At 39.5% G+C, this 15,574-nt stretch overlaps 1 protein-coding gene across 1 annotated transcript in view; it reads right to left on the bottom strand.

The window, feature by feature from the left end:
* The window catches only part of TSPAN5 (tetraspanin 5), a 47,449-nt gene extending 32,996 nt beyond the window's left edge, over window positions 1-14,453 (bottom strand). Inside the window, exon 1 of the mRNA XM_053461574.1 lies at window positions 13,658-14,453. Coding sequence (XP_053317549.1) covers window positions 13,658-13,795 — 138 coding nt within the window. The 5' untranslated portion in view covers window positions 13,796-14,453. The remainder of the gene's footprint in view (window positions 1-13,657) is intronic.
* Between the last annotated feature and the right edge of the window lie 1,121 nt (window positions 14,454-15,574).

Genomic DNA, 15,574 nt, shown 5'->3' with positions numbered 1-15,574 from the left:
CTGCTTTCATTCCTATACTTTATTCATGAATTGTATGAGGTTGCTTAATATCACCTCTTATAAGAAATGATGCAGACAGCCAGACAAGATGTGTTTTTGGCAATTTACATAAAATGTTTTCTTTTTAGTATTCACTGTCTGGTGTTTTTACCCTGAGGTAGTACATCTTATTGTGCTAAATGTCTACTCCACGAACCGACCTAACGATCAGAGATTTTTTTTTATTATTTCAAAACTACCTCGATTTTTGTATATGTTATATACAGTTGGGTTTTTTTTTTAAATTGTTTTCTCTTGTAGGGTTCCAATCAAACAAAAGTTTGGTATGGGTTTTCCTTAGTTTTCCCAACGTGATTTACATGCAGTCCATCCATTGTTCCCGACAGTTGCGTGTCGCCTTTTCTGGACGGACACTAAGGAGCTCTACTAATCTGAGCTCACGTGCCGTACATGAAGTCAGGGTATTGTCCCACATAAAGACATATTTTCTATTTTTGAGAAAATATGTGGTTTGCGTAAGGATGTTTGATGCCAGTTGCAGCATAAATATTCATGTAATTAAGCTGCACACTGAATCATACCTAAAGCAAGCTGTGCTGTGTTGTTGATCATCAAGAAGATAACAAGTTAGAAGATCTAGCTTCCCAAATAGCAGAGGATTACGGGTAAGAAAGTACTCTTTAAAAAATAAATAGAAATAAATGATACACTTATTGGACTTTTTGTGACAAAAGATTAGGTATGTATTCCTTACAAGTAAAAGATAATAACTAAAAAGGTATAAAAGTATGGTGGGAGTTCTTCTTTAAATGTCGTTTTTTTGTTGGTTTGTTTTTTAGGGGCCACAGCCTGGAACCCACAACTGCAACTTTGCAGTTAAAACCAGTTTCGATGTTTGCTAGTTGGCTAGTTACAACTTGTACACTCTACTATTGTATTTATAATTTTACTAAAATACAATAAAAAAAACATTTGAGTCAACAATCTTATTGCTGTACCACTCACTTACAGGTTCACGCCTGCATTACTTTAATGATCCTACGCAGGTTTGACCGCTAGAGATAAAAACATAGCGAAGCTTATCAGAGTAGGACAGGGTTTATCTGCAGGCTTGGTTTCCTTTACAAGAGTGACGTAGGAAGCCTCTCAAATAACGGAGCTGATATATTTCCAATAGTACCAAAAGGACAGCCAAATGAATAACAATTTCCTATATAAACAAGGTTTACTCTGCACTAAGAGTGATTTCAATGTCATTAACCAGAGTTCCTCTAACACAAAACTAAATTAACATGTGCATGGTCATTCTTGCCAATGTATTACCAGTGAGCTGAATAGTTCCAACACATTTATAGGGTGTACTTAAGATGTCTCAGCCAGCATGCTAAAACATTATAGTCATATGGTCAGCTGGATTAATGCTGCAGAAAGCAGCTTTTCAGCTACAAAAAAAAATCCTATTTCCTACTTTCAGTCTCGACTTGCTAAGTTTGAACTCTGCACATTTCTGTGATGCACTTTTAGGAAAGTTTCTTTATTGTACTAAATAAAAGCTCTTGACGAAAACAACGAAGTCATGCAAGATATGAGCTCATATGAACAAGACTCACAATTACAGCTCACATGAACAAGACTCACAAATAGTTTGTTTCCAAACACTTGCACCAACTCGAGAAAAGTCAAAGAGAATTTTCCAACTACTTGTTAAGTTTAGTTTTGCAAGTGTCAAGGTATGCCAAGGGTTCATCGGTTAGAAGAACTTAAAGTTGAAGTTCCTCAAAAAACAAACATTCTTCTTAAGCATAAAAGATAGAGAGCTGTATATGTTAATGTATGTTAGCAATGACAGAAACCTGGTTTTAGCTTATTTTGTTCCAATAAACTTCTTGGAAGCTGGATCATGGAGGCTGCCATTGTTTACAGTCATGTGGTAGACTTTGGGTGGCTTTCCCTGGTCAAACACCACACGGAGCTGATCCTTTGCAACACATTTTCATTTGTCAGAATGTCTGGCTAGGTGATAAAGACCGAGTCATTCTATTGCTGCAAATGCCAGCTGATGATGTCCCAGCTCCTACAGTGAGGATCACTCAAATAAGGAGGATCTAGTTAAGAACTCATCCAACAGTCTAGGTAAGGACTACGTCACTGTCTACAGGAACAGCGAGTGAATGCTGGCACCCAGTCTCAAGCAGGTAGTGGCGGTGGCCATGAGAAAAATCGCTTGTAACTGCCAAATTACAAGCTGCCTTCTCAAAAATTCCAGGGCCAGACACTCGCTATGTAATGCACCGCAATATCAAGCAACTGGTATTCTAAAACTGTATTTAGATGCTTTACATTTTGCCGGACCCCACATAAAATACATACCTGCAGAAAAAAAGTAACATAGCTATGTGATAGTGAACTTGCGTTCATAGCACATAAACTACATTTCACTGACAGAATAATAATTACTACTACTGTTTTTGCTAACAAAAAAAAAAAAAAAAGACATTCTGGAATTGGGTGAGGGGTAACAAGTATCTACTTTCTTCACTACCTATCCCCTACAGATATATATTTTTTCAACATAAGCTCTGTTTAAGTCAATGCTCCCACCAGCAGCCAAGTGTTCAGCTGGATCAAATGAGCACATATTAACTCTGTGTTGCCACAGGTTTAGATCAAACCACATTCGATAATAAAGCTTAAAATAATAACAGTATGTAAAAATAAGAAAAGATTCTTATACATAACATAAAACCCATAAAGTATAAACATAAAACCTCAATTTATTTCAGAATTTCTGCTCTAGATATTTTTATTTCATGTTATATACAGTCATAAAAGTGCTTTTTGGATCAATGGTGAAACAAAAAGTTCTGAAGCCCTGAGCAAGCTGCGTCGCAGACCCAATTCTTCATACATGTACCCTGTTTTTGATCGATCAATGGCTGTACCTTTCAACATGTTGTTGCATATATGCGCAATCAGCGTTTACTTATGCAGTTACTGCATCGTTTTTATGTGCACTTTGTACAAGATTGCGAAAAAGTATTTGCTCCTTCCCAATTTCTTAGATTTTGAACACTTGTCAAATTAATTGAAAAATAACCAATTAAATATTAAAGTTATATATGAGGGGGTAACCTATTTGCTGAAAAATTTAGAGTTGGTAAAGCCACGTTCCAAATTATAATTAATGTAAAAACTGAGTTTTTATTTAATACCAAAATTAAAACAATAATGAAAATGAATCTCAAAAAGTAATAATTGTAGGAAAAATTAATATGATCTAATAAAGCATTCACTAACATAAAGCAAAGAATCTTAGTGATTAGGAAGCTTGTTCTTATAAAAAGAACAAAAAAAACCTTTAGATGGTGTCTGCAAACCTGTGTGACAAAAAAAGGAAAAAGCTAGAAGCGTAACTCAATCTATACTTTAACGTACGGCAAGATCCCGGAGCTTTTCAAACAATGGCAGCACGTATGTACCCTGGACGCAACGTGCGTTTCACAGGCAAATTGACGTTGCCAGGGGTAACCAGCCATGCAAGAAGATGAGGGGACGACAAGCTTACAATCTAGAGGATTCATAAAAATTCTCTTTCTAAAAGTTTGCCATTCGGCTTCCCTTTTCTGGGATCAAATGTTAAGTAGTCAATTGCTAAAAATGTCAAACCAAGTGGTTATTGTCATGGTATTTCTTGACATGTCTAGAGACAGGGGTCTCAATAATGCTGTAAATAGAGTTAACCAAAGAGTTCTATTGTTTTCCCAATATATTGAATACCACACTCTCGTCATATATCTTATTACGTGAATGAGGGACCACTATGATTTCATATTGAATATTTATTCAGTAGAATTGCTGGTGAATAATTTGGAAGATTTAATTAAGTGACAACATTTACAATGACTGCACTTATAGCATTCCATATTGGTTTAGAGCAAAGTCTTTTTAGGTTGTTGTTCATAATGGCTATGTACTAGACCAGGGGTGTCCAAGTTTTTTCTGCAGTGGGCCACTTCATCAGAATTGTATACGTGCGCGGGACGCACTCATTTTTCACTGTGACAAAAAATATGGCCTTTAATAAAATATTCAGATTAAAATAAAGTAAAATGACACAAAACCTTTACTCTTCCTCTCACTGATTTCTGAGCCTAGAAAGTTTTGCGACTACAAATTCAGGATTCCCTAGATTTATTCTAGGGATGAACTAAAATGAAAATTCTGGACCAAAACATTCAGGGTTCACTTAGCCAAAACCGAAAACGACCCCCACCTTTAAAAATAATAATAAAAACTCACATTTTTAATAAAAGTAGGTAACACACAATTGGACAAAATTAGCAATATGACTTGGCATGATAGGAGTGTGATTGCTAACAGCAATCACACTCGTATCATACCCAGGCAACCAGTAAATGCTGGTACCTAGGCATGATGGGACTGTGCTCGCTGTGATTGCTGTTAGCAATCACACTCCTATCATGCCAAGTCAGCCAGTACATGCTGGTACAGGGTGGCTGTAAGTGATGTGCAGACCCCATACTGCTGGCAGCATCACTACACAAGGGGGGCAGCTAGCTAGGTTTCAGCATGTACTGGCTGACTTGGCATGATAGGAGTGTGATTGCTAACAGTAGTCACAGTCCCATCATGCCTAGGTTCCAGCACTTACACATCCATCCAGTAAATGCTGGAACCTAGGCATGATGGGACTGTGATTGCTGTTAGCAATCACACTCCTATCATGCCAAGTCAGCCAATACACGCTGGTACAGGGTGGCTGTAAGTGATGTGCAGACCCCATACTGCTGGCAGCCTCAATACACAAGGGGGGCAGCTAGCCAGGTTTCAGCATGTACTGGCTGACTTGGCATGATAGGAGTTTTATTGCTAACAGCAATCACAGTCCCATCATGCCTAGGTTCCAGCACTTACAAATCCATGCTATCACACACACACACACTCATTTATTCATATAATCATTCATTCACAGATTCATTCCCTCAATCACACACACTCATTCAAACACCATCCCCACCCCCTTACCTGCACTGCAGCTCCTCGATGCCTCTCACAGACTTCAGCAGGGGGCGCGGCCTCCCTCTGCCTTCTCTGCTAAAGCACATAGGAAGTAGGATGTCACGTGAACTCCGCTTCCTCTGTGCAGTCCAGAAGACCCTCCCACAGGTAAGTAGCAGGGCTTGAGGTGCGGCTCGCGTAAGATCGGTTGCCCTGGCTGCCGATCTTACGCGGGCCGCACCTCGAGGTCTCGCGGGCCGCATGTTGGACGCCCCTGTACTAGACGAAACAACGAAAACAAGGGCAACATCTGACGAAATCAAATTGCAAATCTGATGAAAATGTGTTTGGTTTTGCTAGATTCGTTACCACGTGCAGCCATTACATGTCATTTTGGAACTATTACAAGCTGTTTTGGAACTTGTTCACGAGGTAAAGGGTGACTGGTATAAGGTAAGGGTAAGGTTATATATGCGTTTGTGTGTAAATGTGTGTGTGCGAGTGCACATGGGGAGTTAATTAATACATTTGGTTAGTGATTTAAGATTTGGTTGTATCATTTTGCAGCTGTTTAACTTACCAGTCAAAAACTATACAGTTATTTAAAATATATATATGGTATTGGAAAGACTGTAAAGAAAAATAATATTGTGCTTATGTCACATGATTTGTTAAACTTGACATGTTAGGTCTGATTATCTTGTTCAAGCATATTAAAGGCCAATATACGGTCTCCTGAAAACTGTTCTTCACGTCCCCACTCTGCCTCCAGACCCGTCGAGAATCTGTAAGCTATTTAACATACTATCAATTATTAAAGGCTAGGATTAAGCAAGTGAAGCAGACATTTTATGTGTGTGTCATTCCACATATGCCTCTGTGCTTGGTTTTCAAAGCCAAATTAAAGTCAACTACCAAAAAAATGAATAAAAAAAAAAAAAAAGAGAGAGGCAGCTATAACTTCATTACATTGGAATATATACCGTATTTGCTCGATTATAAGACAAGGTTTTTTTCAGAGCAAATGCTCTGAAAAATACCCCTCGTCTTGTAATCGGGGTCGTCTTCTAATCAGACCTCAAATAGAGGTCTGATTAGGAGACTAAGATCCAGATCCCCCGCACCGCTGCAGGAGACCTGGATCTTCCTGTCTCACCCGACCCCCCCCCATCATAGAGAGAGAGAGAGAGAGAGAGAGAGAGAGAGAGAGAGAGAGAGAGAGAGAGAGAGAGAGAGAGAGAGAGAGAGAGAGAGAGAGAGAGAGAGAGAGAGAGAGAGAGAGAGAGAGAGAGAGAGAGAGAGAGAGAGAGAGAGAGAGAGAGAGAGAGAGAGAGGTGTGTGTGTGTGTGTTAGTTAAATGGGGGTATAGGGTGTGTGTGTGTTAAATGGGGGCATAGGGCATTTCTGGAGTGGCGTTAAGGGGGCATTTAATAGAGCACTCTGCCTCCTGAAATGCCTTATACCTCCCTATATGCCACTCTGCCCCATAATATGCCTTTTAACCCCCTAAATGCCAGAGTGGCATTTAGGGGTATAAGGCATTTCTGGAGGCAGAGTGCTCTATACAATGCCTTTTAACTCCCTTAATGCCACTCTGCCTCCTGAAATGCCTTATACCTCCCTATATGCCACTCTGCCCCATAATATGCATTTTAACTCCCTAAATGCCAGAATGGGATATAGGGGTATAAGGCATTTCTGGAGGCAGAGTGGCACATAGGGGGTCAAAAGGCATACCATGGGGCACAGTGGCATATAGAGGGTTAAAAGGCATATCATGGGCCACAGTGCCATATTGGAGTGGCAAGTCTGGGGGCAGATGTGCGTAACTGGGGGGACAGGTTGGAAAATACAAGAAATAAAAACAAAAAAAATATTTTTCTCAATCATAGCTTTTATTAAAAAAATAGTTTACATGAATTAACATTTACTGGTAAAACTTTTTTCCTTTGGGGTCGTCTTATATTCAGGCTTTTTCTTTTTTTCCTAAGTTAATATTCAGATTTTGGGGGGTCGTCTTATAATCAGGGTCGTCTTATAATCGAGCACATACGGTATATTTTCTTGCAGCGGAAAAAAGAAATACATTTAAAAAGGATGTCAAAATGATCAAGCAAAAAGTGTAGAATTATTCTACCCCCTCCTGGGAAAAAATCTAATTATATATATTGATTTATCACAGACCTTGGAGATTTGTGATATTTTTTAAATATTAGAAGAGCTCCATGGATACATTTTTTGTGCTTTAGGTATGGTTACGGAAACGAAACAGTAGAAAAGCATTCAGTCCACCTAGTTTTTTTTCTTGCTGTAAAATGCTCAAACCTTACGTGGTCCTTGCTCTTGTTTTATATCTAGTACGACTCTATATCAATCCCATGCATTTTTAAATTGCCTGTTTTAACAAAAATCCCTGCATCGCTCAAAACCAGACATAGAACGCATGGGGTAAGTGACACATACTGTATTCAACAAAAGGTGAGTCCAGGCAACAAGCGCTCAACGGCGATCAAGAATATATTCCATAACCAAATATAGTGATAAAGTGAGTAACAACTTTACCATCTGAATGGAAGTGGGATCACCATTACACACTCGTAATTATGACTGCTGTTAGTATTAGAGACAGGACACAGGACGCAGAAGGTAACTAGGTGTGAAGAAGGATGCTGGAAACCATATCTTTTGGTACTGAAGTAGGTTTTCAATACAGATTCATTTATTTCTACATAGCTGCAGATGGCAATGTTCAAAATTAACAATCTACCTTCGCTGAACATGTGTTTAAGTAATTTAATGTAGAAAAAAAAACATGGAATCGAGTATATTACACTTTCCAAGCAAACTGTGGTTCAGGAGATACAAGTACTAAGTGAGTCATACTCTATTTTCTCATGTGCCAAGTTCTAATGACTTATTGTTAAGTGGAATTTCCTCATCGAATGTGTTCTCCTAAATGAAAATCAAATGCTGCGATTTTTCCTTTACAAACACAAATATTTCCACTGATTTGTACATTCTCCACATTTGAAGACCACATTCTTCTACTGCCCTTGCTGACTTGTTATTGCATGGATAATGTTATTCGGTACAGTTTGTTGAAGACACATTTACAACATAGGGCACAATATGCTGACTGACCTGTCTAAGGTCATTATAAATCATCCTCAATCTCCATTCAGAGGTAAGACTGTCTAATTGCTTATCATAATGCAGCAGTTCCCTATAAGATATTTTTATGTGGCAGCCACAACCACATTCTGGTGACTGTAATAGTAGCCGCAGTTGTGTTCTGGACACCACCTAAACAGCCAAAGCCCTATTCCAGTGACTGCACATACACATGTAGGTTGTGTTACTCTTTCGGAGTGACGCTTTCTCTTGGAAACCCAAGTCCTCACTTTTTCCCCCTGATGCCCTTTTTTTCTAGAATCTCAGAATGCTTGTTGGGTATGAGTGTATCACAGTGCTCTGCATCCCTACAAGTCACAATAACGTGTATAGAAATTGTGTAAATAAAATAAATTCATCTTTTTCTTAAAACAGCTCTCAATAAGTCATATTAAAAGCCTCCACCCACTTAAATAAAAATGCCCCTCTGACCATCTGAAATATGATATAAAACATCTAGGACCCCTTGTGTTTACACTTCCTTACTTGGCAAACGAATCTCATCCTTTGACTTTCAATACCACCTGTATGCTGAAGACACTTAGATCTGCCTATCCTCTCCTGATCTCCCTCTGTCTTAGACCATGTAACTAACTGCCTCGCCTCTCTTTCTAACTGGATGTCTGCATGTTTCAGCGACCAATAGAGTCGCTCATACAGACCTTTAACTGCTGACGGCGAAACTCAACCTGGTCTCCACGCTCCAAGAGTTAAAGGTCCGTACAAGCAACTCTATTGGTCGCCAGTAGGGAGCTCTCAACCAATTGGTCACTCAGATGGACGGACCTTTAACTCCTCACGAGAACCTATGTGACCAGGGAGATTAATTGGAGATATTAACAAAGACGAACATGAAGATTCTTTGTGTTTTGTGTATTCGTCTTAGTGTACGTTTTGCCGCCGACATGATTATTTTCTTCAGTATTCAGGCTGAACAACGAAAACGTACCATTGGTGTTTTCATGTTTGCCCGAATACGAATGCACAAGTCTACAAAATACCCTCAGTGAAGAAGGGGTTAATATTCTAACTGGGGTAATAGTGTACAGTTTCAATATATTTTTCCAACCACTTTATCAACAAAATAACATTTTCTGTGCCGCTTAATGTTCAGCTTGAGAGAATACTGCTTGTTAAAATGCAGGCACATTATAAAGAATGGTTAATCACTACTTGACATTAAAAGGAAGGAACCTCAATTATAGATTTTTGTTGATGAAAATGTCTTTTTAAGCTTAAAACTGCACAGTAAACTCCACAAAACCACTATTTCTTCAAACTATGCTGTCAGCTTGTGGAATTATCTATGTATCAGCCATTGCCACCCACAGTGACAGTGTCTGCAGCCAAAATTAACATATCCTTACACTGTAACCACAATTCTTGCCTTTTTCTTAAAGCAGAGAGCCATGCAGGTCCACAGAAAGGTTGGCTGATCCTGTTACATGATCATATCTGGGAACTCTCTGGGTCACTACGGGAAAACTCCTGGCTGCAGGAGCGTTGCAGCGCACCCCAATCCCTACTCACTTCCCTTCCAACAATAGATTGTGTCCTGTAACGTCAGTGGGACCGCCCAATGACATCAGCGGGAGCATACACTTTAACGCAGACACTTACACATACACACACAGGCTAACACAAATTCTCTCTACACAGTTGCATACACAGTCACTTTAACATACATACATACCGTACATACATACTCACTTACTCCCTACCTACCTCCCATTCTCACTCTCTTACTCCCTTCTTTTGAAGAGTTTTGGACTGGCCTGGGGGCAACTGTCAATCAGACCAGCTCAACCCTGAAGAGTAGGTCATCGGCCACCTATTAGCTTATGTCTAAGAATGTCTTCAGAAGCAATTTAAAAAAAATATATATATAGAATGATAGTAACTGTGTAGTGAGATTTTTTCTGAAAGCATTCTATTTGTCAATTAACTTGTAAGACAAAAGCTTTCTTAAAGGAAGCATCCCACAGACCTTTTTTGCCCCTAGTGCAGCAGATTCCGTGCGCAACCACTGACTGGATAAGTGTTGTATGGTGGCTTGCATCCAGGAGGCATATATATTTTATCCACCGCTAGCCTTAAAGTGCCTTCGCCTTTTTTAATCTCCAGTCTGCTTTGGTATTTGTCACTGGATCCAAATCATGTGCCCTAAATTTCCTTCCTCTCTGCTAAAAACTACAGTTAAATCATTGCCTCTCCTGTTATGTAGCCCAGATGTTACTCAACCTCTGTCCTGCTGAGGCCCGTGACTGCTCATGTTATTTGTTATGTAATCAATCATTTTTCTTTGAAGACCGTAGGGGATCTAAGCACTAGAAAGCGGAAATCAAAAAACTTTATAATAGTTTTAAATGAAATTTCGGACTGATCTGAAAACTGCCCCTCCACCTGACAGGAAAAAAAAAACCACACACATTATAGAGGAATACATTTCATATATATAGGTTATCTGTGAATTTTTCTATAAAGTTTTTGCTTACGTCATTGACACTGTTTGTGACCCCAGTTACGTATGCATTAAGGAACAGTAACAATTGTCAAGCTTGAGACAGTAATATTTTATTTATTAAATTTAATGACGATTTGGATACAGCATGTCAATAATATACCTGTGTTGATAAGGACTTGAACAAAATAAACAATCCTGCTCTGAATTCTAGACTTTCCAAAGTACTTCAAGATCCATTCAAATAGGGACACCCGGTATGTCACTTTTTGATTCATTACAAACTGTTACACAGGCTGTCTAAATGGCATAGGCTTACTTTCTACATAGCTTTGAGCACAGGGAAGGACAAGCCAAAGCCACCCACGGGCAACTGTTTCATTAGAACTGATAGGGCAAGAATATATTTGGCTTATGCATGTAAATCTGTTGAACAGCCACATGCTACGGATTCAGTATGTTTATGGCAAGCAAAAAAAAATGAGAAAAGCCTCCATCATTCAGACTGCGGTTCTTATTAAATTTAGTTGCTGCTACAGATTGATGTTATTCACTTGTTTAAGGATAATGACTCCACTATAACAGACATTATCATTACAGACTAACATAATATTTTTTCTGTACAGCCAAAATAATTGTTTCTAAACTACAAGGTTCATATATAATTAGATATCCTGTGCTTCTGGGCAGCTTCTAAAATAATGTAATCTCATTTTATCTTCTATAAGCATCTCCCCCATTCTGGCTTATTCTTTTGCGGTTAAAATGACCCATGAATCTAATACACAAGATCATCACCATCCTTTAATAGGGTCAAAAGGACCAGCTCATTCTTACCTTATGGGTCAATGACATCTACCCCTTGGGCCCCTCAATAGCCATCACATCCTATGGCACTGGTACAGGTCTGTGCAACCACCAGTGCAGACCTCTCCAATAACTCTTCTCTCTCATGGTCTGTACACCAGCAGGTGTATGAAGACCATAGAGGAGGAAGCATAGGGGCAAAGACATAAGATTATGTTTTTTGGACAACCCTATGATGCATTATCTGAACATTCTACCATTTTACAGATAATAGTTACATTAGAGCAGAAACTCAAAACCCCTGGACTTTTGCTCTACCATAGTTGCTACACCGCTGGCCAATGTAGGATCGTATATAGATGAGAAGCAAAAAAATGTGTGGTCTACCACACAAACCCTGCCCAGCCTCCTTGCATGCTCAAGGAATAGGTAGGCTAGGCCCCCTCAGCAGGGCCACTAAGTCTATCAGCTTCCCCCTTACGTGTGCCACCAGCATGGATGCTGTGCTTCTGGGTTCAATTCCGATCTCAACTAATAGGGGTAAAATCAGCAAGTGACACACTCCTACGTGAATATTTCTGGAGACAGCAGCAATGAAGCAAACATTGGGGGCTTCACCGTCCCTTGATATACCTGTTGTTTCGCTGAGTACAATAAAAGGGCAACAATATCGCTTCATTAAATATTAATATTATTCTACCACTAAATATACAATAAAACACACAGGTGAAAGAAAACAAAATATGGTTCTTGTGTTTAAGCTGAATAATGATTCTTGCCCACCGAGCTCCCCACTGCTTGGTAATAATGGTCCCAAAAATGTAACATGAAAAGAATAGGCCCTACTCAGGGTTAAGAAAATTGATAGATATACCACAATATTCACTTGACTCAACAAGTGAGAACAATATATAAAGAGTCAATATATATATGTATATATAACACCAATGCATGGAGATTCAACAGTGTAAAGATGTAACCAACTTGCCATAAACACAAAGCATGTGAAACAGCCACCAAAATCTTCACAGTGGAACAGCCTTTATTGGTTTCCGACAAAATAACCACAAACACCAACCAGTTTCGGCGTACCAGCGCAACTGGATTATATACATATTATTTGTATATACATATTGGCTCCTGGGACTGTTCTGTGGTATCAGGGTGACTAGTACTGAGCTATATTCTACTCTAACGGACAGGATCCTACAATACAGCTTATGGAGAATGTCCCAAATGACCATTTTAATAAAGAAATCATACTATGCATGAAAACGGAAACATTCAGAGGCAAAAAATGGTGCGCTTTTTAGATTATTATTTGGCAACCTCACTGGCTTGGACTTTTATCATACAAATTATACCGTTATATATATATATATATATATATATAATTCATTAAGTCAGTGAGTTTAAAAAAAAAACAACAAAAACACACAGGCAACAGAACCCACCGTAAGAGCTACGCCGAGGTTATTCAGTATGGTAAGAACAAAAGTTACATTTATTAAATAAGCCATAAACTTTCTCAACTTCACTGAATATACGGTAATAAATTACATTAAATTGGTGGTGCTATATATATTTATACACACACACACACCAATAAATAATAATAACAGCTGTACCACATGCTTGTTTAGATGCATTTTATTTGTTATTACCCTCTGTTTATAAAGAAAACAAAAATCCTTTTCGTGGTCCCATAAAGTTGGCAGTTTATGTGTTAAAAAATAAATAGAAAAATCTGAGGGTAGCATGAATTTATACTTCAGTACTACAGGGCTCCAGGTACTGGGAAACCAGTGAGATCACACTCACAATACTAGTATCTCAATACTCAACTGAGTGTCTGCGGGCACTGATATTAGCTATACTATATACATTGTTTGCAAGGTATAGATTCATATTCATTGTGCCAAGGCAATACATTGTGTGAGAATATATATATATATATATATATATATACACACACACACACACACACACACACACACACATATACATACATATATATACACACATTACTTTTTACACATACCGTATTGTGTTTTATCTTTAGAAGATGGAAAAACAACAGGCATTACACATTGACAGACATGCCACTTCCATCCCCATTGATTGAGACCCCTGGCTAGCTATCCCTCTGTTCCGGTAACAATGTAAGAATCAGGGTCACCCGCACCCCAAAACACTCACCCAGAAGATGACATTAAAGCCAAAGATGAAGTACTTGATGCAGCAGCTGACTTCAGGACCCTTGTAATGCTTCCCGGACATGGCGCGGGGGCATGAAGGCAGATCCCCGGGATGTATGCGGGGCAGATCAGGACTCATAGACCGGGAAGGAGCCAAGACGCGAGGCCAGGCCTCCAGCCCGAGCTCAACCCTGGTGTAAATATGTGTGTGTGTGCGGAGATGAGCGCTAATGCTAAGCCTGCTGTGTGCAATCACAGCCCCTCCTGCACACTTGGCCGCGTCCTGAGTGTGAGAATCGCTGCCTTGCCCTATACAGTAATGCAGGAGGAGATGCCGAGCACCATCATGGTGTGCGCCTTGGCAGACAAGCGATCGGTCATGCTGGGTACACACGGAAGGGCATGTAGAGATCCTATATGTGCAGCGCCTATAGGCAAACGGTTTCCCGAAGCTGTGCGACGTGTGCCAGCTTCCCCGCGCGTGCAGTGTCCGGTGTATTCCAGCGGCGCAGTGTGTGTTACAGCTGATCCATTGTGTGGGTAACACAACAGACGCTCAGCCCCTGTGTGTGTTTGCATGTAGCGGATCAGATGCCCGGTGTGTGTTTTGTGTATGTGTGTAATATGTCAGATGTGTTCGCCGGTCCCTCCTTCCTGATGTCTATCCAGACTGATGGCACCAGACTGGGTGAGCTGTTCATGTTGTCATATGGTGCACTCCCTCCCCATCTATACCCTGCCTACTAACTAATTGCTCCACCCCCTCACTGGGTGCCAGCTTGCAATGTATACATTCGTGGTTGTCTTAATTGTCATACTGAGAGGTATGGGTATTTTTACATTCAGGACTAAAATCCTGGATATGTATATACAGGTATAGTACTGTGCAAAAGTTTTAGGCAGGTGTGGAATTATATACCTTACTATTTGCAAACACAAATCCCTGACCTTGTGCAAGTGTACCTAGAAGTACACTACGCTACAGAACTTCACTACATTGAAGGCAAAGAGTGGTCACACTAAATATTGATTTGATTTAGGTTTTTGTTCTGTCCATTCACTTTACATTTTGTTAAACTGTTAACATGTCTATTTTCCAAACTAGATGAAACCATAAAAAAGGCCAAATGAATTAAACAGAATCTTCGGGCCTTTTCTGATATGCTAAGTGGGAGTAAGGAAAAGAATAAGTCCATCAGGCGTCTAGTAAAAGAAAACCTGTAAGCCAAGGTTTCCCAGGAAGTACAAGATGGCCTCCGAAGCGCTAGGCTGAGCTAGGGAAAAACAAAATGGCTGATTAAAGAGAAAAAGAAGCGCATAGCACCATACAGGCTTCAAAGAACCCTTTTTTTTGCTCCTTCAACATTTGTCAACCTCTACCGTTTAACAATTTCCACATTTCCTGTTCCACGTAACCTCTCATTAATTATACTCTTAAATCTAAGGCAACTATAGCCTGTTTGTTATGTCTTCAGACCTTAGCCCTCCTAACCATTATGTTTTTTTCCATTTAAATGTATTTATTTTACATTTTGTGCCCTCCCTGCTTTAATACATTATGGTAGTATGAATGGGGACTCATCCAGGTAATCTAGCAGAGCAGAATCGGTCTGTGCTGCTTTAGCCATTGCAGACTGCTATCGCAGAAGGCTTTTTTCCTAACTGAGGTCCCATTCCCTCATTTGCATTTGTAAAAACTGAACAGAAATATTAATTGAGGCAGTCAGCTAGACCTTTATTCTCTTCTACATACATACCTTTTGTTTTTAATCTAACTAACCCTTGTTTTACTTTCCTTTTCTCATTTATATATCTAAAAAATTCTTTATCTCCATTTTTTACTGACGGCAATTCGGTCTTCTGCATGTGATTTCTGCATGCTTCTCTTTTGAAACCAACACACAGAGGATATGGGGGA

This window comes from Spea bombifrons, chromosome 1, assembly GCF_027358695.1.
Source record: "Spea bombifrons isolate aSpeBom1 chromosome 1, aSpeBom1.2.pri, whole genome shotgun sequence".
NCBI classification, from domain to species: Eukaryota; Metazoa; Chordata; class Amphibia; order Anura; family Pelobatidae; genus Spea; species Spea bombifrons.
The sequence above is the reverse complement of the archived record's forward strand: the minus strand, read 5'-3'. Positions and strand labels throughout refer to the sequence as shown.